The sequence below is a fragment of the Balaenoptera acutorostrata genome, chromosome 10, assembly GCF_949987535.1.
Source record: "Balaenoptera acutorostrata chromosome 10, mBalAcu1.1, whole genome shotgun sequence".
Classification (NCBI taxonomy): Eukaryota; Metazoa; Chordata; class Mammalia; order Artiodactyla; family Balaenopteridae; genus Balaenoptera; species Balaenoptera acutorostrata.
Window position 1 is genome coordinate 38,113,784 of NC_080073.1, and position 26,400 is coordinate 38,140,183.

The window sequence follows — 26,400 nt, forward strand, 5'->3', positions numbered from 1 at the left end:
AAAGCCAGATATAAAAATAAAAATTAAAATTAAAAAAAATAAAAAGCCAGATATAAAAGTGGTTATCTAACTACTCTCTGACAAACATCACCAGCTATTAGTTTTACCTGGTTCTGTATTTTATGTACATGAAACCATAACAGCATGAACTCTTACATCTGCCTCCTTTTGTAAAGATTCTATCTGTGATGTTCATCTGTATTGTTGTGTGTAGCAATAACTCATTCATTTTCCTTCTTGTGTCACTTTCAGTTATCTGAATATATCATAATTTATCTGCCCATTCTACTGCTGATGAGCAGTTTGTTTTTTTACAGTTCACAGCAATTATGAATACAGCTGCTAACATTTTACATATGTATTCTGCTGTTGGATTTACATCTATGAGTAGACATGCTGGATCATAAGGTACCCATACATTCAACTTTTGTAAATAGTGCCAAAGAGTTTTCCAAAGTAGTTAAGCCATTTTCTCTCCCACCAGCAGTGTATGGAAGTATCAGTTGTTCCACTTCCTTACCAGCACGTGGTATTGCCAGTGTTTTGAACTTCAGTCATTCTAGTGCTGTGTGGTGATTGATATCTCATTGTGGTTTTAATTTGCATTTCCCTGATGACTGAGACTAAATACCTTCCCATATGTTTATGAACCATCAGAATATCTGTTTTGTGAGGAGCCTATCCAACCCTTTTGCCCATTTTTCTACTGAACTGTCTTATTTTGTTTTATTGAGTTATAATTAACATACAATATTATATTAGTTTCAGGTATACAGCATAGTGATTTCATATTTTTATACATTATAAAATAATCACCAAAATAAGTTACCATCCATCACCATAAAAAGTTGCTATAATATTATTGACTATATTCCCTATGTGTACATTACATCTCCATGACTTATTTATTTTATAGCTGGAAATCTGTACCTCTTAATCCCCTTCACCTATTTCATCCGTCCCTCCACCGCCTCCCCTATGGGAACAACCAGTTTATTCTCTGTATCCATGAGTCTTTTCCTGTCTTGTTTTGTTTCTTTTCTTCTTTGTTTTTTAGATTCCACATATGAGTAACATCATACCATATTTGTTTTTCCTGTCTGATTTGCTTCACTTAGCATAATACCCTCTAGGTCCATCCATGCTGTCACAAATAGCAAGATCATATTCTTTTTTATGGCTGAGTAATATCCCAGAGTAATGGACACTTAGATTGCTCCCATATCTTTGCTAATGTAAATAGTACTTCAATGAACATAGGGGTACATATATCTTTTCAAAACACTGTTTTCATTTTCTTCTGATAAAGACCCATAAATGGAATTGCTGGATCATATGGTAGTTCTATTTTTAATTTTTTGAGGAACCTCCATACTGTTTTCCATAGTGGCTACACTAACTTACATTCCCATCAACAGTGCACGATAGCTCCCTTTTCTCCACATCCTTATCAACACTTGTTGTTTCTTGTCTTTTTTATAGCAGCCATTCTCACAGTTGTGAGGTGGTATCATTACGGTTTTAATTTGCATTTCCCTGATGTTTAGTGATGTTGAACATCTTCTCATGTGCATGTTGGCCATCTGTATGTCTTCTCTGGAAAAATGTCTACTCAGGTCCTCTGCCCACTTTTTAATTGGGTTGTTTGGGTTTTTTTGACAATGAGTTTTCAGAGTTCTTTATATATTTTGGATATCAACCCCTTATCTATTATTGGCAAATATATTCTCCCATTCAGTAGGCTTTTTGTATTGTTGATGGTTTCCTTCGCTATGCAAAAGCTTTTCAGTTTGATGTAGTCCCATTTGTTTATTTTTGCTTTTGTTTCCCTTGCCTGAGAAGACAGATCAAAAAAATACTGCTAAGACCAATGTCAAAGAGCATACTATCTATATTTTCTTCTATGACTTTTATGGTTTCATGTCTTACAATTAAGTCTTTAACTGATTTTGAGGGGGGGGTTTGTATATAGTATGAGAAAGTAGTCCAGTTTGATTCTTTTGCATGTAGCTGTCCAGTTTTCCAAACACTATTTATTGAACAGGTTGTCTTTTCTCCACTGTATATTCTTGCCTCCTTTGTCATAGATTAATTGACCATGTAAGTATACATTTATTTCTGGGCTCTTTACTGTGTTCCATTGATCTATGTGTCTGTTTTTGTGCCAGTACCATACTGTTTGGATTACTATATGTTTGTAGTACAGTTTCAAGCCTGGGAGCATGATACCTCCAGCTTCGTTCTTCCTTCTCAACATTGTTTTGACTATACAGGGTCTTTTGTGGTTCCATGCAAATTTTAGGATTATCTGTTCTAGTTCTGTGAAAATGCCTTTGGTATTTTGATAGGGACTGCACTGAATCTGTAGAATGCCTTGGGCAGTATGGTAATTTTCATGATATTGATTTGTCCAATCCATGCACATAGTACATCTTTCCATTTATTTGTCTTGTCTACAATTTCTTTCATCAATGTCATAGTTTTCAGAGTACAGGTCATTCACCTCCTTGGTTAAATTTATTCCTAGGTATTTTACTCTTTTTGATGCAATTATAAATGGGATCACTTTGTTAATTCCTCTGATAGTTTGTTGTTAAAATAGAGAGATGCATCAGACCTTTATACATTAATTTTGTATCCTGCAATTTTTCTGAAGTCACTTATTGAAGTCAGTTTTTGAATAACAATTCACTTACTGAATAACAGTTTTTTTGTGAAGTCTTTGGGGTTTTCTATATATAGTATCATGCCACCTACAAACAATGACAGTTTTATTTCTTCCTTTCCAATTCTGATTCCTTTTTTTGTTTTTGTTTTTTTGCCTAACTGCTGTGGCAATAACTTCCAATACTACGTTGAATGAAAGTGGTGAAAGTAAGCATCCTTGTCTTACTCCTGATCTTAGAGCAAAAGCCTTCAGACTTTCTCCATTGAGTATGATGTTACCTGTGGGATTTAATGTATGTATGGCCTTTATTATGTTGAGGGAGGTTCCCTCTATACCTACTTTGTTGACAGTTTTTGTCATAAACAGACATTGAATTTGGCTAATGCATTTTCTGCATCTATTGATATATGATTTTATTCTTCAATCTGATAATGTGTGTATCTTGTTGATTGATTTGCAGATATTGTACCATCCTTGCATCCCTGGGATAAATCCCACTTGATCATGGTGTATGATCCTTTTAATGTATTGTTGAATTTGATTTGATAATATTTTGTTGTAGATTTTTGCATTTATATTCATCAGTGATACTGGTCTGTAATTTTGTGTGTGTGTGTGATGTCTCTGGTTTTGTTATCAGGATGTGCTGGCCTCATAGAATGAGTTCAGAAGTGTTCCTTCCTCACTGATTTTTTTGAATAGTTTGAAAACGAAAAGTGTTAACTATTCTTTAAATGTTTGGTAGAATTCGCCTGTGAAGCCATCTGGTCCTGGACTTCTGCTTGTTGGAAGTTTTTTATTACTGATTCAATTTCATTACTGGTAATCAGTCTGTTCATATTTTCTATTTCTTTCTGATTCAGTCTTGGGAATTTGTACGTTTCCAGGAATTTATCCATTTCTCCTATGTTATCCATTTTATTAGTGTATAATTATTCATAGTAATCACTTATGATCTTCTGTATGTATGGTGTTGGTCGTAACTTCTCCTCTTTTATCCTTGATTTTATTTATTTGGGCCCTCTCTCCTTTTTTCTTGATGAATCTAACTAAATGTTTATCAATTCTGTATATATTTTCAAAGAACTAACTCTTAGTTTCACTGATCTTCTCTATTGTTTTTTAGTCTCTATTTCAGTTATTTCCACTCTGATCTTTTATTTCCTTTATTCTACTAACCTTGGGCATTGCTTGTTCTTCTTTTTCTAGTTTCTTTAAATGTACATTTTGATTGTTTGAGATTTTTCTTGTATCATGAAGTAGGCTTGTATCACTATGAACTTCCCTCTTAGAACTGTTTTATCTTCATCCCACAGATTTTGGATCACTGTGTTTCCATTTTCACTTGTCTCCAGGTAATTTTTGATTTCCTCTTTGACTTTTCAATGACCCATTGATTGTTTAGTAGCATGTTGTTTAGTCTCCATATGTTTGTGGGTTTTTTTTTTTTTCAGTTTTCTTCTTGTAGTAAATTCCTAATTTCTTACCAGTGAAGTCAGAAAAGATGTCTGACAAATGCTGGAGAGGGTGTGGAGAAAAGGGAATCCTCTTACACTGTTGGTGGGAATGTAAATTGGTGCAGCCACTATGGAGAATAGTATGGAGCTTCCTCAAAAAACTAAAAGTAGAATTGCCATATGATCCAGCAATCCCACTCCTGGGCATGTATCTGGAGAAAACCATAATTCGAAAAGATACACGTACCCCTATGTTCACAGCAGCACTACTTACAATAGCCAAGATATGGAAACAACCTAAATGTCCACCAACATATGAATGGATAAAGAAGACATAGTATACATATACAATGGAATATTACTCAGCCATAAAAAGAATGAAATAATGCCATTTGCAGCTAAATGGATGGACCTAGAGATTATCATACTAAGCGAAGTAAGTCAGAAAGAGAAAGGCAAATACCATGTGAAGACAAGTCCTTTATCAAATAGCTCTTTCACTCTGTGACTTGTCTTTTCCCTCTCCTTAATGATATCTTTTGAACAACATATCTTCATTTTAATAAAGTACAACTTATCAATAAAAAATCTTTGTCTACCCCTAGGTCAAAAAGAATATTTTCCTATGCTTCCTTTAAGGTGCATGATTGTTTTACATTTCACATTCTACCATCCATCTGGAATTGAATCTGGAGTATATGCTGTGAAGTCAGGTTCACGATTCATTGGTTTCAATATTGACCCAATACCATTTATTGACTAGGCCACCATTTTTCATTCCAATCAGCCCAGCATCACTTATTGTAAAGGACATCATTTCCCCACTGCACTGCAATACCACCTTTTTCATATATCACTGGATGATAAACATGATGGTTTATTTCTGGACCCTCTGTTTCATTATTCTGTCTTTGCCCCCAAACCACAATGTCTTAATTTATAATAGTCTCATTTCTAGATCTCAGTGGGACGTCTTTCAATATTTCACTACTGAATATGATGTTTGCTGTAGGCTTTTAGATATCCTTTATCAGATTAGGAAAATTCCCTTCTATTCTTATTTTGCTATGAGTTTTTTATCATGAAGGAGTTTTTATTTATACTTCTGCTTTAAGAAAATTATTAAAATGCATCCTGCACTAGAGCTCCCTTTCCAGAAAAGTGTACTCCCCAACTTAAACAGTTCCTGGGTTATAGTAGGTTGCACTTACTCCCATACCCATCTGAACAGTAACTGGATCAGAGTTCTACTTCCATGTGTACTATCTCCATGCCCACATACCAACATTTCTACTCTGTTATATAATTTGAGGTGGCTTCTAGTCATGCTGAACTGCTATCAGTTTTGGTATCAATTTTGTTTTTGTCCATGCTCTGATTTTGGGTGATTTCTCCGGAACTGTATTTTTTCCACATATCTTGCTGATTTCAGTGCATAATTTTGAAGAACGTGATATTTTTCAATAATGCGTAAATATTATAGCAGAAATACCCAAATATATCACAAAAGAAGACAGTCAGGCCAAACTTCATTTGAGCACATTTACTGCCTTGTTTTAATTACGACTGATCATGTCCAGCCAATCAGACAGAAACATACAAATGAACTGATTACAATTCAATTCTATTCAAATGCAGATAATCAGTAAATATTATCTATTTGATTGTAGGAAATCAAAAATAAGTATTTGATATAGTATGTAAAAATCATGTTCTGATTGACATGTATACACTGATGTGTATAAAATTGATGACTAATAAGAACCTGCTGTATAAAAAAATAAATAAAATTTAAAAAAAAAATCATGTTCTGACAGCCAACAATAGTTATTTGCCACTTTTAGATTAGAGCCAAAATAGCTCATCCTTTATGCTGAACATAGATCAGGAATGATTTTATAGCAGTGTATCATAATGTGATTAATTACGGCTTCAAAATGATTGCTTATAACCTCATACTACAAAATAAATGCATATCATACTGCCAAAAATGATCACCATTTGTGTTTTACAATTTATGGGTCCACTTACCTTCACATTTTTCAAGAATCTGGACTGTTTCTCCTATTTCTAAGACCAACCCTTGAGGGACAGATCCTCGAAAGCTGCATATCACTAGAAAAACAAGGATAAACATGTCAATTAGCGTTTTAAAATACTGGGACAGGGTCAGTGTCAATGAAATTAAGCACTAAATTTTCTTAAGTATATACTCTCCTTTCTAATTCATTTTTCAAATATGTAAGTCTCTTTCAACTTTATCTATATTTTGAAAGGTAATATTAAATGGTTCAGAACACTGAAGTATACTTTGGCAGAATCACTATTACTTAGAGGTGTGTGCATGCATGCATGTATGTGAAAACATTTCTGTAAACAGAGTCTCCCTCTCTTTCCCCCTCAGCATATCTTGTGTTTGCCTGTTCTTTCTGGTCAAGTATGTATCAATTAAGAAAAAATGAACATTAGAAGCTTATTATCTACTATAAACAGACAAATAGATATTTTTAAAAGGATCACCAAATAAATATGATTATGCTTTAAAAAACAGAATCCCCATAATAAAAATAAACAAAAATTAATGAAGTAAAAAGCAAATGTACAACAGAGAAAATCTATACTCATCAAAATCCCACATAATTTTATTTTTAGAAAACTGATAAAATGATTCTAAAATTTACATAATACAAAGAACCAAGAAAAGCCTTGTCAATCTTAAAGGAGGTACACTATCACATACTAAGCCTTATAATCTAAAATTAATTCTTTGAAAATACTAACACTGATAGACACGTAGGCAAGACGGATCAAAAAAAGAGAGAGAGAGAAAAGGTATAAATTATCAGTATCAGCAATAAAAACATTAATGTAATTAATAATTAAATGATGTATAAAAGGACATTAGATAAAACTTTATAACAAAAATTTAGAAAATTTAGAATAGATGGATAAATTTGTAGAAAGATCAACTTTACAAAAACTGACAGAGCAGTTAAAAACTTGAATAGTCCTGTATCTATTAAACAAAAGTGAATCTGTAATTAAAATTTTCCCACAAATGAAATACCAAGTCCTGACTACTCTACCAGCGAATTTGTCCAAACATCTGGAGAAGAAACACCAACCACAAATAAATCCCTCCAGGAAACAGGGAAAAGAGAATTCATTTTTAATTCAGCATGAAAATAAAAGCTGACAAAGTCATTATAAGAAAAGAAAGTTACAGGCCAATCTGTCTCATGATCACAGATAGAAAATCTTTTTTAAAAAAAAACAAACAACCCAATCCAAAAATGGGCAGAAGACCTAAATAGACATTTCTCCAAAGAAGATATACAGATTGCCAACAAACACATGAAAGAATGCCCAACATCATTAATCATTAGAGAAATGCAAATCAAAACTACAATGTGATATCATCTCACACCGGTCAGAATGGCCATCATCAAAAATCTACGAACAATAAATGCCGGAGAGGGTGTGGAGAAAAGGGAACCCTCCTACACTGTTGGTGGGAATGTAAATTGATACAGCCACTATGGAGAACAGTATGGAGGTTCCTTCAAAAACTAAAAATAGAACTATCATACAACCCAGCAATCCCACTACTGGGCATTTACCCTGAGAAAACCATAATTCAAAAAGAGTCATGTACCACAATGTTCACTGCAGCTCTATTTACAATAGCCAGGACATGGAAGCAACCTAAGTGTCCATCAACAGATGAATGGATAAAGAAGATGTGGCACGTATATACGATGGAATATTACTCAGCCATAAAAAGAAACGAAACTGAGTTATTTGTAGTGAGGTGGATGGACCTAGAGTCTATCATATAGAGTGAAGTAAGTCAGAAAGAGAAAAACAAATACCGTATGCTAACACATATATGTGGAATCTAAAAAAAAAAAAAAAAAATCGTCATGAAGAACCTAGGGGCAAGACAGGAATAAAGACGCAGACCTACTAGGGAATGGACTTGAGGACACGGGGAGGGGGAAGGGTAAGTTAGGACAAAGTGAGAGAGTGGTAGTGTATATATGGACATATATACACTACCAAATGTAAAATAGATAGCTAGTGGGAAGCAGTCGCATAGCACAGGGAGATCAGCTCGGTGCTTTGTGACCAGCTAGAAGGGTGGGATAGGGAGGGTGGGAGGAAAGGAGACACAAGAGGGAAGAGATACGGGAATATATGTATATGTATAACTGATTCACTTTGTTATAAAGCAGAAACTAACACACCATTGTAAAGCAATTATACCCCAATAAAAATGTTAAAAATAAATTAATTAATTAATTTTAAAAAATAAATAAAAAATAAAAAGCAAACTGGGAATTCCCTGGTGGTACAGTGGTTAGGACTTGGCACTTTCACTGCCATGATTCCCAGGTTCGAGTCCTGTTCGGGGAACTAAGATCCCGCAAGCCATGTGGTCATGCATGCATGCATGAACGAATGAATGAATGAATAAATAAATAGCAAATCAAATCCAACTATATATAAAAAGAATAACCATGACCAATTTGGGTTTATTCCAGAGCGCAATTGGTTTAATGTTAAAAAAATCAATAAAGGGGAAAAAAAATCACATGATCATATCCATAAATGCAGAAGTGGCATTTGATAAAATTCAATGTCTACTCGTGACTAAAATTCTTAATAATCTAAGAATAGAAGGGAACTTCCTTAATATGATGAAGGTTATGTACAATGTATCTATAGCAAACATCATATATATTAGTGAAATACTCAGCATTTTATCACTAAGGTTAGGAATAAGAAGAGCATGTCCACTACCATTTCTATTTAACATTACACTGATGGGCCACCCTGTGCAAATAAAGCAGAAAAAGAAATAAAAGGTATAATGATTAGAAACAAAGAAATAATAGTATCATTATCTGCAGGCCTGAAAAAATCCCGAAGTACCTAGACATAAACCAACACAGAAAATATGTCAATGTGTAGCAAGGTCACTAGATACAATATGAATTTTTTTAAGTCTAGGAACAAACAACTACAAAATGAAATGTTTTAGGAATATACAATTTATAACAGCATCAAAAATGTCAAGTAACTATAAATAAATCTAAGAGACATATGGAAGAACTCTATACAGAAAACTGTATGACATTATAGTAAAAGTCTAATAAATGAAGGCATACATCCTATTTATGAATTCCAAGACTCAACAGTATAAAGATACAGATACAGATTTTCCCCAAATTGATCATTAGATTCTACGCAATCTCAACCAAAACCCCAATAGACATTCTGTGGAAATCAATAAACTGATTCTACAATGTGCATAAAAATGCAAAGGATGAAACAGAGGAATATATACTACCTAATATCAGCCTTTCCACTGTTGAAAAAAAAAAAAAAGCCCAAGCTATAAAATTGTGTGTGTGTGTGTGTGAATAGCATGAGCCTATTTGTATGTGTACATATATATGTATATATTTAATCTCTACTGAAGATATCAAATTTGCTTACTGGTTACTAAAGACAACACTTGTGTCCCCCCAAAATTCCTATGTTGAAACCTAATCCCCAGTATGATGGTATTTGGAAATGGGGCCTGTGGGAGGTGATTAGGTCATGAAAGTGGTTCCTTCATGTATGGGAGTAGTACACTTATAAATCAAGACCTCAGAGAGATCCCTCTCCCCTTTCACCATGTGAGGACACAGAAGTCGGCAGTCTGCAACCCTGACAAGGGCCTTTATCCAAACCTGACCATCCTAGCACCCTGATCTCAGACTTTTCAGCCTCTAGAACTACAAGAAATAAATGTCTGTTATTTAAGCTACCCAGTCTATAATATTTTTTTTATAGCAGTCTGAACTGGACTAAGACACTGGTAATTAGTATGCTCTTATTAAAGTATTTGGCTATATTTCTAAATAGTAGTAGCATTATTCAATCTTCTGCAAATGTTGTAAATTCCCCATGGAAAACAAAATTCTGAACAAACACAAATAACAAAGCAGTTAGACCAACTTCTACCATTTAATGCCATACAGATTTGGAAAATGTTAAGAAACAGCAAATACTCAACAGCATCCTCCTTTAAGTACCAAGTGCGGAAAAACAGTCTTCCCTAGGATTTACTGGGTTGAATCCTTCATCACAGTGGAGAAAAAATCATGTTCCAGCATCTCTCAAATCCTTGCAGGCACCCACATATTAACAATGAGACAGGTGTCCTAAGGTCAAAAGTATGCAATCTCTGAGCCATAGCTTATAGTAAAACTACAATGAATTGCATGAGCATTTAGGAATTTAACTTCACCAGATCTTCTACGTACTCCCTAACAAATTCTTTATCGAAAGCCTTGCTATTATTTCAATCTCCAAAGCATTCATCACTCCTGTCTTCCTAACCTCTGTCACTAATTGACAAGAACATTAAAATTACCAACGGCTTTCCTTGTTTGAAATTGGGTGTTTCATGCCTATTCAGAGAACCTATGTAAACTTTCCACTTTAATAACTACCTTTATTCAACACTGGCTTTCAAGTGATTTTTTAAATTAATGTATAAGTAGAAAAGAAAAAAATTATATTTGCTAGAAAAGCAAGAGGCTCAAAAGAAAGCAGATCTTTCTCCCTATAATCATGGATCTACTTTCAGGCCTATACTCTGTTTGCTGGAATATCACAAAGAATAAACCTATGAGTTACAGATCGTTTCACTCTATTCTCCTCTGTGTCTGTCAGGTACATTAGAAGTTACTGGTCACTGCGAGCTTCAAGAATTTGAAAAAGAATAGATACATATATATGTATAATTGAATCACTTTGCTGTACACCTGAAACTAACACAACATTGTTAATCAACTATACTCCAATATAAAATAAACATTTTTAAAAAAGAAAGAAAATAATCTCCACCTACAAAGAATTTATCATTTCATTGGTGGTGGCAGGGGAAGGAGTGTGAGATGAGAGGGAAAAAATGCATGATCCGTATGATGCTGCAAGATTTGTTTGCCCCTGAGATCCACTTTCTACCCTCCTCCACCTCGCTCTATACCCCGGAGAGCCTGCCCTCTCGGGCAGCATCAACAGCCTCCTCCTTGCCCCGTGGCTGGTTGGGTAAATCAGGTGGAGAACACTGCCAGATGCTGGAGAACAGGCAGACAATAAGGTTGGGATGTTTATTCCTGCTGGGCCCTGGGAGTTGGCTGCATCCCTCTGCTGAAGGCCACAGCTCCTGTGAGTTTCTGTAACTGTTCCCTCACTTGCCCCTTGAGTCCTAGTGGTGGAAGCAACCACCGGGGTACTGCACCCTATTCGTTTCCCTAGCTCCTGCCTCACCTTCAGAAGTAGTCCCTTTATTAAACCCTGTTCAGACTACCCCATTTGACTGTGCAATCTCTTTCCTGCCCAGACCCCGACGGATAAATACAAACATAATGATAACAGCAGCTCTTTGCAGCTTCGTAACCTTTTTTACCTTTTGAATCCAAGTTCGCCTGGACTCCTGTAATGGCCTCCTAAGCGATTGCTCACACCCACCGGTGCCCCTTCTCAGCCCATTCTCCAAAAAAAACAAAAAACAAAAACAAAACAAAACAACAACAACTATGCCCTTTACCATTATTCTTTCAGTTTTGTGCCATCTTAATCCCCAAGTAATTAAGAATTCATCAGTGGCAAAATAAGATTGAAGACGTTTGAAAAACATGTTAACAGAGAGAAATACTAATTTTAAAAATTTTACAGATATTTAGCTTGAAATTTTTCATACTGTGTTAAGTAGAAAAAGATTATAAACAATATTTATACAATGATTCTATTTTTTGTGGCATATACAAATAAAAGAGGTTGCAACTAGGTTATAAGAATATTTTTATCTGCCTCTTGTTCTGCTTACCTATTTTGTCTACAGTGTATACATACTTCTCTAATATTTCTACCTTTATATACATACCTATAAACACACACACACACACACGCACACGCACACGCACACACTCATGAGGGAAAGCTTAATCTTTGTTAGATCATGAAAGAAGGGTCAAAAGATGCATTCTGAAGCAAATCCACTATACAATCTTGGATTGTTGTACCAGCCCACCCATATAATACTACAAAATCAAATCTCTTCTGATTTCAAAAATAAGTTGTCATGGTAATAGACTCATACTCCAAACTGACTTTGTATCAGTGTGGCTCAGAGAAAAATATCTACCTCTTTCCACTCGATTATTTCCCCCACCAACTCAAACAAAAGATACTACAAGAACTGTACTGCAGGATTGACCCATATTATTCTGCCTCCTTTACTATTACATTAGTTTTCTTCTTTCTAACTGTTTACATAGATATTTCATTTATCATATACTAGTTTCATAAATATAAAGAATGTATTTCTGGAACATTATTCTGTTTCAAGTATAAATCATTCTTGTTCCAACATCCCACTTTTAATTGCTATTACCTAACATGGTAAAGTTAAGTACCTCCCCCCATTACTCTTTTAAGACTAAGCTCCTATGTTTGTTTTTTTCTTTTTTTTTTTTTGGCTGCATTGGGTCTTCACTGCTGTGTGCGGGCTTTCTCTGGTTGTGGCGAGTGGGGACTACTGTTCATTGTGGTGCATGGGCTTCTCATTGCAGTGGCTTCTCTTGTTGTGGAGCACAGGCTCTTAGGCGTGCAGGTTTCAGTAGTTGTGGCACGCAAGCTCTAGAGCGCAGGCTCAGTAGTTGTGGCGCACGGGCTTAGTTGTTCCACGGCATGTGGGATCCTCCCGGGCCAGGGCTCGAACCCGTGTCCCCTGCAGTGGCAGGTGGACTGCGCCACCACGGAAGCCCACCTATGTTTCTTCTTACAGACAAACTGGAGAAAATGATTATAAAATTCAGTGAAAGGTACTGGTGGCATTTTGATTGGATCACATCAAACCTATAAACTGGTTTGTTCTGAACAAGTAATGGATTTTACTACATGTAAAACTTTTTAGATGTCCATATATAATATCTAAAACTTCTGAAAGAAAAATGGAAAAATGCCAGCAAGAATCAAATGTTCTACATTCAGTATGGACATAGTTTTTACAATCAAAAAGAAAAACACAGACTTTTTTTGCCCATAAGAAAACTGGGTAAAAGATACAAATAGGCCAAAAAACACATGAAAAAATATTAACCACTGTAACAAAGATTGCTAAAAAGTATCATTTTTATTTTTTTATCAGATTGTCAAAGATTAATACCCAAACAGTGCTGATAAAGATGTGCACATACATGACCAGAACACAAAGTGTAAGATTTTTTTCTTAAAAAGGTGGTAGAAATGGGTCCATTTTAAGATTTCACATGCTTTGACACAATTCCACTTCTAGAAATCAATACTCGATAACCATCAAGTAAATAAATATATATGCAGCAAGATTTGCAGCATACTGTTTTCTACAATAGCAAAACTGAGCTATAAATTAACAAAAAAAAAAGCCCTAAAAATGGAAAGTAAAATGAATTAAATAAACCTAGATGTACAGCCAAGTTAGTAGCATAACCAAAAAGAGAGGAACTATTCCAAGTAATGTCAAAAGAAAGTAATTTGACCAAATATCCCTAATGGAATATATTCTAAGGATAAAAAGAACTTCAAAAAAATCTTAATCTGCTTTCACTAATCATACTGTTGATATAGTGATAGTAATGCTATTCTAAGACTGTTGTGCGAGTAATGGGGAATAAGGCAAGTAAGTAATTACTTAGGAATCTGTTTTTAAGGGAGGGAAAATGCAGATGTAAGATTTATGAAGTTAAGTAAAGACAATGTAGCCATGCACAGTTCCTGACAAGGCCTAGAAACAATGACAAATCTCTAGCACTGAAATTGTGATTTCTAAATATACTCTTTCCCACTAAAAGGAACTAGGGCTCCTTGGGAAAATGCCAAGTTTAGGACAGGAAATGCTTAAGATAAGCACAGAATATCCTGTCATACTAAAAACCAAAGAAGCTATCAAAAACTACTATGGTCAGGTCAAAAGGACTTTCAACACCAGGAGAGTCCCACTACTCACTAAAAGAATAGTATACCAGTATATTTAAATCTCTGAGTTAATAATAACAATGGTTCAAAAAAAAGCTTATGGTCACTTTTCAGAGATTGCTAAGGGAATCAACTCACTACTGTGATAATTAGCAAAACAGGAAAAAAAACCCAGAACATATATCATGCTTTTCCTATACAAACTATATACCTTTGAATACCCAAGTAGTTAAGGAAAAGTTTCTCTTTATAAAAAATATCCTAGACAATAAACAAAGAAGTGATGGCAAAGGTAGAATATCACCATTTTGCAACCCCCAATAAATGTATGGGTATAGGAAATGATCATCAATAGCTCTAACATCACAAAAAGAGGAAACAAGAAACTATGTAACTACTGAACAAAGTACATAATGCCATCTATAAAGTAATCATTTATTTAAAAAAAAAACTCAAACCTTAATATGGGGATGCCTATAGAACTAACTGCCAACTTAAAGGAAATACCAGGAAAAAGGAGCATATTAAATGAATTCACAGAAACATGATTAGCAAGATTCACACTATGAGACAAAAGATTCAGTTTCTTTAACAAAACACTGCAAGGGAAAAAAAGAGATGGAGAACTTAATAAAACAGCCTTCAGCTATATCAATTCCATATACAATAGCACCAAAAATAATAAGATACTTAGGAATAAATTTAACCAAAGAGGTATAAGACTTAAAACTACAAAACACTGCTGAGAGAAATTAAAGATCTAAGTAAGTAGAAAGACATCCCATGTTCATGGATTGGTAGAATTGATACTGTTAAAATGACAATTCTACCCAAGGTAATCTACAGATTCAATGGAATCCCTATCACAATCCCCAAGAAATAGAAAAACACATCCTAAAATTCATATGGAATTTCCAGAGGCCCCAAATACACAAAGCAGTCTTAAAAAAGAACAAAGTTGGATGACTCACACTTTCAAGTTTCAAAACTTACTACAAAACTACAATTATCAAAATAGTGTGGTACTGGCATAAGGATATATAGATCAATGGAATATAATTAAAAGCCAGAAATGAATCCTGCCACATGTAGCCAAAAGATTTTAAGGCCATTAAATGGGGAAAGAAAAGACTGTTCAGCAAGTACTGCTAGGAAAACTGAATATCCACATGCAAAATAATGAAGTTGAATCCTTACTTTACACTATATACAAAATTAATTCAAAATGGATCAAAGACCTAAATATAAGAGCTAAAATTATAAGACTATCAGAAAAAAAATAGGGTAAATACTCATGACATCTGATTTGGCAATAGTTTCTTGGATAAGAACAACAAAAGAAAATAGATTAATTGAATTTCAACAAAATTAAAAGCTTTTGTGCAGCAAGGGACACTATTAGGAGACTGAAAAGATAGTCTGTAGACCAGCAGAAAATATTTACAAATCAACTCTTAAAAGGCTTTAAATATTTTAAAAAATGTATAAAGAAAGTAATAAACAACAAAAATAAAAAACCCAATTCAAAAATAGGCAAAGGATTTTAATAGACATTTCACCAAAAAATATATACAAATGAACAACAGCACATGAAAAGAGGCTCAACATCGTTAGTCATTAGGGAAATGCAAATCAAAACCACAATGAGATATCACCTCACACCCACCAGAATTGCTATCATCAAAAAGGCAGAAAAGGGCTTCCCTGGTGGCACAGTGGTTAAGAATCCGCCTGCCAATGTGGGGGACACAGGTTCGAGCCCTAGTCCAGGAAGATCCCACTAAGACTGTGTGCCACAGCTACTGAACAACAAAGCCTGTGCACCACAGCTACTGAGCCTACACTCTAGAGCCCGTGAGCCACAACTACTGAAGGCCACACGCCTACAGCCCATGCTTCAGAACAAGGGAAGCCACCGCAAGGAGAAGCCTGCGCACCACAACGAAGAGCAGCCCCCACTCGCCGCAACTAGAAGGCCCGCGCACAGCAACGAAGACCCAATGCAGCCAAAAATAAATAAAATAAATAAATTTTCTTTTAAAAGGCAGAAAATAACAAGTTTTGGCAAAGATGTGGAGAAAGTGGAACCCTAGTGCACTGCTGGAGGACATGTAAAATGATGCAGGTGCTATGGAAAACAACATGGCAATTCCTCAAAAAATTAAAAATTACCATATGATCCAGCAATTTCACTCTGTGCATATTTCCAAAAGAATTGAAAACATTCACACAAAAACTTGTACATGAATATTCATGGCACAATTATTCATAACAGCCAAAAAGTGGAAAGAATTCAAATATCCATCAATTGGTAAAGAGATAAACAAAATGTAGTATACCCATACAATGGGATATTACCAGCCATAAAAAGGAATGAAGTACTGATACATGTACAACATGGATGAATCTTGAAAACATTATGCCCTGTGAAAGAAGCCAGACACAGAAGGCCACATATTGTATGATTCCATTTACTTGAAATGCCCAGAACAGACAAATCATTAGACAAAAAGTTGACTAGAGGTTGCTGGGGTGACAGAGAGGGAATGGGGAGTGACTGCTAATGGGTATAGGGTTTCTTTTTGGAGTGATGAAAGTGTTCTGGAATTAAGGTAGTGGTGATGAATGCACAACTCTATAAATATACTAAAAATAAGTGAATTGTACACTTTAAAGGGTGAGCTATATGGTATGTGAATTATCTCTCAAATAAGGATATATTTTTTTAAACACAAAAAAAGAAAAAAAAATAGTACACAAACAATGATAAATCAACATCATAAAAGAAAACTAATTGCAGGAAACAAGGAAATTTTATATAAATGACTTTTACCTCAAAAAAGTAAAAATAGCACACACTTTAAGACCTAAGACCAAATATTGTCAATTATCAGAACAAAGCAGATGAAAGCAGATGTCTCTACAGAGGAAATCCTCACAGGAGAACTTTAAAAGCATTAGGACAATTTGAGAATTACAATCAGAATGACTGTTTGTATCATATGAAATAAATAAAAATCCATGAGTCTGTGATCATACTGAAAAAAGAAGAAAAAAAAAGAAAAATGGCAAAACAAGAAGTAGAAACAATCCTGTAAAAGAAAGTAAGTCAGTAACATTAATGGCAGGCTAAAAAAAAAAAATGTATACACAATGTAGAGAAAAAAGACAAGCTGAAATGTTTTAAGTCGTGGTTCTTAAAAGAATCCAAAGATGGGCTTCCAGAAGTCCATAAATATTCTGATATGCCTGGTAAATTTTTATTTTGGCATACGTGAATTTTCCTGCAGACATGATCTGTAACATTCATTATATTCTCAAAACGGAATTTGACGCTTGCCCCCCTCACCCCCAAAAAAAGTACCACTAGATTAAAGATGACAGCTATAAAAGACAATTGATACACAATAAAATTTTTACTTAAAAGGTTTAAAAAGCAAAACCAAGATTTGGTTTCTCAAGTCCATGCTCTGGGACAAAGGTAGGTTTGTTCTGACTTACTGGCCACAGAAAGGTTATGCATCTTCCCAGTAGAGATAATGGCTGAAGATACAGACTCCAAAACCAGAATGCCTGAGTTTGAATCTTGGCCCTACAACTTACTGGTTGTGTGACAATGGACAAGGCAGGCACTCAGCCTTCCTGTGTCTCAGTTTCCTCATCTTTAAAAATGGGGATGATAATAGCATATACTTCATAGGATTATGGTGAAGATTACAGTTAGTATACGTTAAGTGCTTAGAATAGTACCTGGTACAAAGTACTATGTAAGTGTTTGAAATTATTATTCCACAATTTACTTCTAAAAAGTATGTACATAACTTATTTATATATACGTAGAAAGAAATATCAAATCATCTATAGCAGTTACCTGAGCTGGGTGAGGGAAGAAGTGGGGATACACTTGGGGAAATGAGTTAAGAGGCTTTGAGTATTACTTCCACAGTTTATAAAAGCTATAAGGATTTTTAAAAATTAAGTCCACTGTATTTGCCTATACCATGTATAAGCACACTGCATCTATATAAGCATTCCACCATGTCTCTAAAGTTGTACTCTTTTCAGTGTAACTCTAGTAATACAAAAATATCATAGAATCAACACTAAAGTTTACTTTCCTATATGTGAAATAAAAGAAACCACCATTGCTAAATCTTTTAATACAAACACTAGCCATCAGAACAGAATTCAGAGTTTCCACTTTTAGATGAAAACCAGCTGCTTATAAATTAAGAACTATTGGGTTATCTTTTTGCACTTCAAGAAAAGAGCACTTCAAGTTAGAGATTATCTTTTAAAAACGTGTTTCAAACACACTACAGGCAAAGAGAAATTTTTAAGGGGGTGAATATGCTTTAATGTAAGAGATAAACTAGGTACCCCAACTGAGTCCCAAACGAGTTTCAGTCATGAGGTGGGGAGGAGAGCATGTAATGTCTGGTGAGTCAGGAGAAGAATAAAGATTTCAAAGAGGTGGTTTGCAGAATGGCAAATGGGGGAGCTAAGAGTAGAGGCATGAAGGATAGATGGAAGAGGACAGCAAGGGGTCTGTCTCCCATCCTGGCCAAAGAGACAGTGAATTATTAGGGTGAGGTACAGACAGAGGAGTTGAAGCTTTCTCTCCAAGAATTTGAGACCCAGGAGCGCAAGCAGTGCACACAGCAGTTATAGCACTGATTTAGGATATAGGTGTTCAAAAATCACAGTTACAAAGGCAGTTTTGAGAATTCTTAGTAATTAAAAATATATATATGACTAGAAGGAAAAAAATTAACACGTAGCGCTAAAGTTTAGTTTCAGAACTTGTTTCTGTCATCTACCTAATTAAAATAAAGAATTTAAAAGAAAATGCAACCCAAGGTATTAGTTCCATTTACTTTATGAGCTAATAAAATGTAAAGGTCATCTCCTCAATGAACAATCTATTTCCAACTTATAATCTCCAAATACCACAGAGAAAAATACTCTCTCATATGTATCAAAGTTAATAAGTCATTTATAAAGCAATAATGCCTATTACAACACAATATTTTGTTATTGAAACAATTTTATATATTAACTCTAATCTGATGTAAGGAAAGATTAGTACAATATATTTATTTTATTTTACTGAAGAGGCAAACAGAAGGCAGTTAACGATTTGTTCACAGTCCTTGTAGGTTTTCCATGTTAGGAACAGTAGTGCCTAGTTCCTCTGAAAATAAATTCTATTATTCGTTTATCTAGTTTTTCTGAATCTAAAATCACTCTTATGCTCCTCCACTTCCATTCCTGAAATTGCTTTTTCCCTTCATCAAAATGTTTCATTGGCCCCCCGCACGGCACAAAGAATAAAAGGCAAATTCCTTCTTCTTACATTCAAGGCCCTTAACACTCTCAGCCAAACCTATCCTCCCAATCTTCTCCCAACGACACGAGACTTGTTCTATTCACAGTTCTCCAAAACAAGTCTCCAGTACATACCTTGCACAAGTCTCCAGTTCACACCTCACTGTTTCCTACTGCCTGGATCTCCTCTCATGCTTCCCCTTCACTGACAAAAATCCAATCCACGCATCAAGACTCAGTTTTTTCACTCTTGGAAATTATTTCCCCCAGGCTCTGAAGTCATCTGGCACATTCTACATTTTTTTTTTTAATTTTTAAATTGGAAATTAACCATGTAGATTAAGGGAAGCCTTTTTTTTTTTTAATTTATTTTTCGCTGTGTTGGGTCTTCGTTGCTGCATGCAGGCTTCCTCTAGTTGCAGAGAGCGGGGGCTACTCTTTGTTGCGGTGCACGGGCTTCTCATTGCGGTGGCTTCTCTTGCTGCGGAGCACGGGCTCTAGGTACACGGGCTTCAGTAGTTGTGGCACACGCGCTTAGTTGCTCTGAGGCATGTGGGATCTTCCTGGACCAGGGCTCGAACCCGTGTCCCCTGCATTGGCAGGCAGATTCTTAACCACTGCGCCACCAGGGAAGTCCCTGGCACATTCTACTGCTATCACACGTTTGACATTAACTGTTGCTTTGTGTGCATGTAGTGTATGTGCATCAGGCAGTCTTATCTCCTTACTGTTCTGTGTGCCCAGCATTCCTAATGCTCACTTTTTACAGAAATTTTCCCACTCTATGTGATTTCAGTGGGGCTATCAGTCAGACCCCCTCAACCGCAAGTGAGCATGTAAAGCAGACTGGGCCAAATCATTCACTCCCTGAGGTCTTCCCAATAGGAACTAGCTCCTTCCTATTCCATCATGAACTGTAAAGATGTAACCCTAGAGCGACCAGGAGCTATGTTCCCCAATAATGAAAACAGTAAATTTTTTAAAGTTAATGACTGCAAAAACGAGTCCAACACATAGGCATATGCCAAAATGTAAAATGGAAACACAAATGTTCTGATGTCTTAAGGCCCTGATCCCAGTCTCCTGAGGCCAGATGCATTCATGCCTTTTTTGGTTATATGAACCAATAAATGCTCCTTTCTGCTTCAGTTTGAGATGTATTTCTATTAATTATAATTGAAAGAATCCTTGTGGAGAACAGTATCGAGGTTCCTCAGAAAACTAAAAATAGAATTACTATATGATCCAGCAATCCCACTCCTGGGCATATATCCAGATAAAACTAGAATTCAAAAAGATACAAGCACCTCCTAGGTTCACAGCAGCACTCGTACAATAGCCAAGATATGGAAACAACCTAAATGTCCATCGACAGATGAATGGATAAAAAAGGTATGGTGTATATATACAATGGAATGTTACCCAGCCATAAAAAAGAATGAAATAATGCCATTTGCAGCTACATGGATGGACCTAAAGATTATCACACTAAGCAAAGTAAGTCAGAAAGAGAAAGACAAATACCATATGATATCACTTAAAGGTGGAATCTAAAATATGACACAAATGAACCTATCTATGAAACAGAAACAGAATCACAGACACAGAGAACAGACTGGTGGTTGCCAAGGGAGAGGAGATTAGGGGAGGGATAGAGTGGGAGGTTGGGGCTAGCAGATGTAAGCTTTTATATATAGAATGGATAAACAGCAAAGTCCTACTGTATACCACAGAGAACTATATTCAATATCCTATGGTAAACCATAATGGAAAAGATATTAAAAAAGAATGTATATATATATGTATAAATGAATCACTTTGTTGTACAGCAGTAATTAACACAACATTGCAAATCAACTATAATTCAATATTAAAAAAAGAAAGAATACTCAAGAACAGGAGTATGCCAGTTTTCTCCATTAAATCTTCCACATAGTAGGCATCCAATAAATATTTCTAGACTGATTCCTATCTTTTGGTGGTTTCATCCAAGATTCAATCATATAGTAGAAAAAAAGCCTTTTTAGGGAATCAGGATCTGAATTCAAGACCCATATAGCCAAACTGTGTGACTCTGAGCAAGTTACCATATGTCTCTGACCTTGGTGATCCCATCTGAAAAACAAGAACATCGTGTTACATTATGGTCCCTTCTAGATCTAAAGTTCCATAAATAACGCAGACATAGAGAATGGACTTGAGGACACAGGGAAGGGGAAGGGGAAGCTGGGACGAAGTGAGAGAGTAGCACTGACATATATACACTACCAAATGTAAAACAGATAGCTAGTGGGAAGGAGCCGCATAGCACAGGGAGATCAGCTCAGTGCTCTGTATCCACCTAGAGAGGCGGGATAGGGAGGGTGGGAGGGAGACGCAAGAGGGAGGGGATATGGGGATATATGTATACTTATAGCTGATTCACTCTGTTATACAGCAGAAACTAACACACCACTGTAAAGCAATTATACTCCAATAAAGATGTTAAAAAATAAGGAAGAAAAAAAAAGTTTCATAAATATATAACTCTTAGCTAAAAATTCTTGTCTACTTGCATTGTTTCAACTACTATATTCATAAAATACAACTTCCCAAATCTAATTTTCACAATCATCTAGATTAAAGGTCTTGAAAGTACATAGACCTGTATCTTCTTCCATCATTGTTCCCCAGAGCCTAGTACACATACCAGATCTTCCATAAACGTCTACTGAATCAATAAAAGAATCCAGTGAAGTACCTTAACCTTCCAGTTAGACTTCTATTTTAACTTCATGTTACTACCGTTTTTCATTACCTCAAAAAAACTTCCTCCTCCAATCTTGCCAAGAAACAAAGTTTAACTTTCTTTTCCATCTTGTGGTCCCTGCAACAAACTATAGTTGATACCGTCTTGCCAATCTTTGGAACATGTAATCTCAGTACCATCATTATCTTCCCTCTCCTAATTACAACTGAAAACAATTTCAAATTCTGTATTTTCAGGGCTGAATTGTTTAACAACTTCTATCAATTTATATCTTCATTTAAATATGTTTGAAATGCTTTCACCAATCTCCAACCACTACAATTGCATGAGTTTCTTTATCCCAATGTTGGAGTTTATTTTAACCTACATGCTCTCTATGAAGTGAACAATTAGGGAATATCCAGCTAGAACAACCCTAAGTGAAAGTATATTTAAGAACCACTCTAATGTGCTGACTCAAGGAGATTAGACTGACTTTTAAAAACTTACCCTGTGTGGGGTGTGTGTGCATGTGTGTGTGTAATGTATATATATACATAAATTTGTCTATATATATAAATGGAATATTACTCAGCCATAAAAAAAAATGAGGGGCTTCCCTGGTGGCGCAGTGGTTGGGAATCTGCCTGCTAATGCAGGGGACACGGGTTCGAGCCCTGGTCTGGGAAGATCCCACATGCCGCGGAGCGGCTGGGCCCGTGAGCCACAATTGCTGAGCCTGCGCGTCTGGAGCCTGTGCCCCGCAGCGGGAGGGGCCGCGATAGAGAAAGGCCCGCGCACCGCGATGAAGAGCGGTCCCCGCACCGCGATGAAGAGTGGCCCCCGCTTGCCACAACTGGAGAAAGCCCTCGCACGAACCGAAGACCCAACACAGCCAAAAATAAATAAAAATAAAATAAATAAATAAATAAATAAAAAAAGAAAATCCTTTAAAAAAAAAAAAAAAAAAAATGAAACAATGCCATATGCAGCAACATGAATGGACCTGGAGATTATTATACCAAGCCAAATAAGTCAGAAAGAGAAAGATAAATACCATATGATATCACTTATATGTGGAATCTAAAATACAACACAAATGAACCTATCTATGAAACAAAAAACAGACTCACAAATATAGAGAACATACTTGTGGTTGCCAATGGGGAGGGGGGTGGGGGAGGAAAGGATTGGGAGTTTGTGGTTAGCAGATGCAAACTATTATATGTAGGATGGATAAACAACAAGGTCCTACTGTATAGCATAGGGAACTATATTCAATATCCTGTAATAAAGCATAATGGAAATGAATGTGAAAAAGAATATATATATATATATGTATAACTGAATCACTTTGCTGTACAGCAGAAATTAACACAACATTGTAAATAAACTATACTTCAATAAAATTTTAAAAAACATCTTGAAGTTCAACTTTCAAATTATTTTCATTTCACTACAGGAGTCTGGGGGGAACCATGAAATAAATATTTCTGGGTGGTGAGATTTGGGCTAAGTAAATTTTTTTCTTTTTATTCATTTCTACCTATTTTTTCCAACAATAACCACATGTTAACTTGTGTAATTTTAAATTACTCTTAAATTATATAAACAAGTTTTTACATATACCTTGATCTTAGGTATTAACAAATATGGTAAAAAAAGAACGACTCGAGGGACTTCCCTGGTGGTCCAGTGGAAAAGAATCAGCCTTACAATGAAGGGGACACGGCTTCAATCCCTGGTCAGGGAAGTAAGATCCCACGTGCCGCAGGGCAACTAAGCCCAGGAGCCACAACTGCTGAGCTCGTGCGCCTCAACTAGAGAGCCTGTGTGCCACTAACTACAGAGCCCATGCACTCTGGAACCCGCGTGCCACAACTACAGAGCTCACACACCCTAGAGCCTGCACAGCACAACTAAAGAAGAGAAAACCCACACGCCACAACTGAAGAGAAGCCCGCATGCCACAACAAAGACCCAGAGTGCTGCAACTAAGACCTGACACTATCAAAGATAAATAAAATAAATAAATAAATAATAAATAAATCTTTTTAAAAAATGAATTGAGATTGGAAAAGATACAGAACTACCAGCAAAATGGGGCACAAATACTGAGAGGAGGTCAAGATGGTGGAGTAGAAGGACGTGCGCTCACTCCTTCTTGCGAGAGCACCAGAATCACAGCTACCTACTGAACAATCATCGACAAGAAAACACTGGAACTCACCAAAAAGGATACCCCACATCCAAAGACAAAGGAGAAGCCACAACGAGATGGTAGGAGGGACGCAATCACAATAAAATCAAATCCCACAACCGCTGGGTAAGTGACTCACAAACTGGAGAACAATTATAACACAGAAATCCACCCACTGGAATGAAGGTTCTGAGCCCCACGTCAGGCTTCCCAACCTGGGGGTCCGGCAACAGGAGGAGGAATTCCCAGAGAATCAGACTTTGAAGGCTAACAGGATTTGATTGCAGGACTTCCACAGGACTGGGGGAAACAGAAACTCCACTCTTAGAGGACACACACAAAGTAGTGTGTGCATCAGGACCCAGCAGGAAGGAGCAGTGACCCCACAGGAGACTGAACACTTACCTGCTAGTGTTGGAGGGTCTCCTGCAGAGGCAGGGGTGGCTGTGGCTCACAGTGGGGACAAGGACACTGGCAGCAGAAGTTCTCGGAACTACTCCTTGGCGTGAGCCCTCCTGGAGTCTGCCATTAGCCCCACCAAAGAGCCCGGTAGCCTCCAGTGCTGGATCGCCTCAGGCCAAATGACCAACAAGGAGGGAACTCAGCCCCACCCATCAGCAGACAAGCAGATTAAAGTTTTACTGAGCTCTGCCTACCTGAGCAATACCCAGCTCTATCCACCACCAGTCCCTCCCATCAGGAAGCTTGCACAAGCCTCTTAGATACCTTCATCCATCAGAGGGCAGACAGGAGAAGCAAGAAGAACTACAATCCGGCAGCCTGTGAAACGAAAATCACATTACCAGTAAGACAAACAAAATGAAAAGGCAGAGGACTATGTACCAGATGAGGAACAAGATAAAACCCCAGAAAAACAACTAAATGAAGTGGAGATAGGCAGACTTCCAGAAAAAGAATTCAGAATAATGATAGTGAAGATGATCCAGGACCTCGGAAAAACAATGGAGGCAAAGATCGAGAAGATGCAAGAAATGTTTAACAAAGACCTAGAAGAATTAAAGAACAGACAGAGATGAACAATACAATAACTGAAATGAAAAATACACTAGAAGAAATCAATAGCAGAATAACTGAGGCAGAAGAACGGGTAAGTGACCTGGAAGAAAGAATGGTGGAATTCACTGCCACGGAACAGAATAAAGAAAAAACAATGAAAAGAAATGAAGATAGCCTAAGAGACCTCTGGAACAACATTAAATGCACCAACATTCACATTATAGGGGTCTCAGACGGAGAAGAGAGAGAGAAAGGACCTGAGAAAATATTTGAAGAGATTATAGTCGAAAACGTCCCTAACATGGGAAAGGAAATAGCCACCCAAGTCCAGGAAGCACAGAGTCCCAGGCAGGATAAACCCAAGGAGAAACATGCCGAGACTCACAGTAATCAAACTGACAAAAATTAAAGGCTAAGAAAATTATTAAAAGCAATAAGAGAAAAACGACAAATAACATACATGGGAACTCTCATAAGGTTAACAGCTGATTTCTCAGCAGAAACTCTACAAGGCAGAAGGGAGTGGCACAATATATTTAAAGTGATGAAAGGGAAGAACCTACAAGCAAGATTACTCTACCGGGCAAGGATCTCACTCAGATTCGACAGAGAAATCGAAAGCTTTACAGAAGAGCAAAAGCTAAGAGAATTCAGCACCGCCAAACCGGCTCTACAACAAATGCTAAAGGAACTTCTCTAAGTGGGAAACACAAGAGAAGAAAAGGACCTACAAAAACAAACCCAAAACGATTTAGAAAATGGTAATAGGAACATACGTATCAATAATTACCTTAAATGTGAATGGATTAAATGCTCCAATCAAAAGACACAGGCTTGCTGAATGGATACAAAAGCAAGATCCATGTATATGCTGTCTACAAGAGACCCACTTCAGACCTAGGGACACATACAGACTGAAACTGAGGGGATGGAAAATGATATTGCATGCAAATGGAAATCAAAAGAAAGCTGGAATTTCATATTT

At 36.3% G+C, this 26,400-nt stretch overlaps 1 protein-coding gene across 5 annotated transcripts in view; it reads right to left on the bottom strand.

Moving 5' to 3' along the window:
* The window catches only part of DOCK3 (dedicator of cytokinesis 3), a 403,408-nt gene that overhangs the window by 356,975 nt on the left and 20,033 nt on the right, over positions 1-26,400 (bottom strand). For all 5 annotated transcript variants that reach the window (XM_057555412.1, XM_057555413.1, XM_057555411.1 and 2 more), the window contains exon 2: positions 6,157-6,240. In XM_057555412.1, the coding sequence (XP_057411395.1) occupies positions 6,157-6,240 (84 nt within the window). The remainder of the gene's footprint in view (positions 1-6,156; positions 6,241-26,400) is intronic.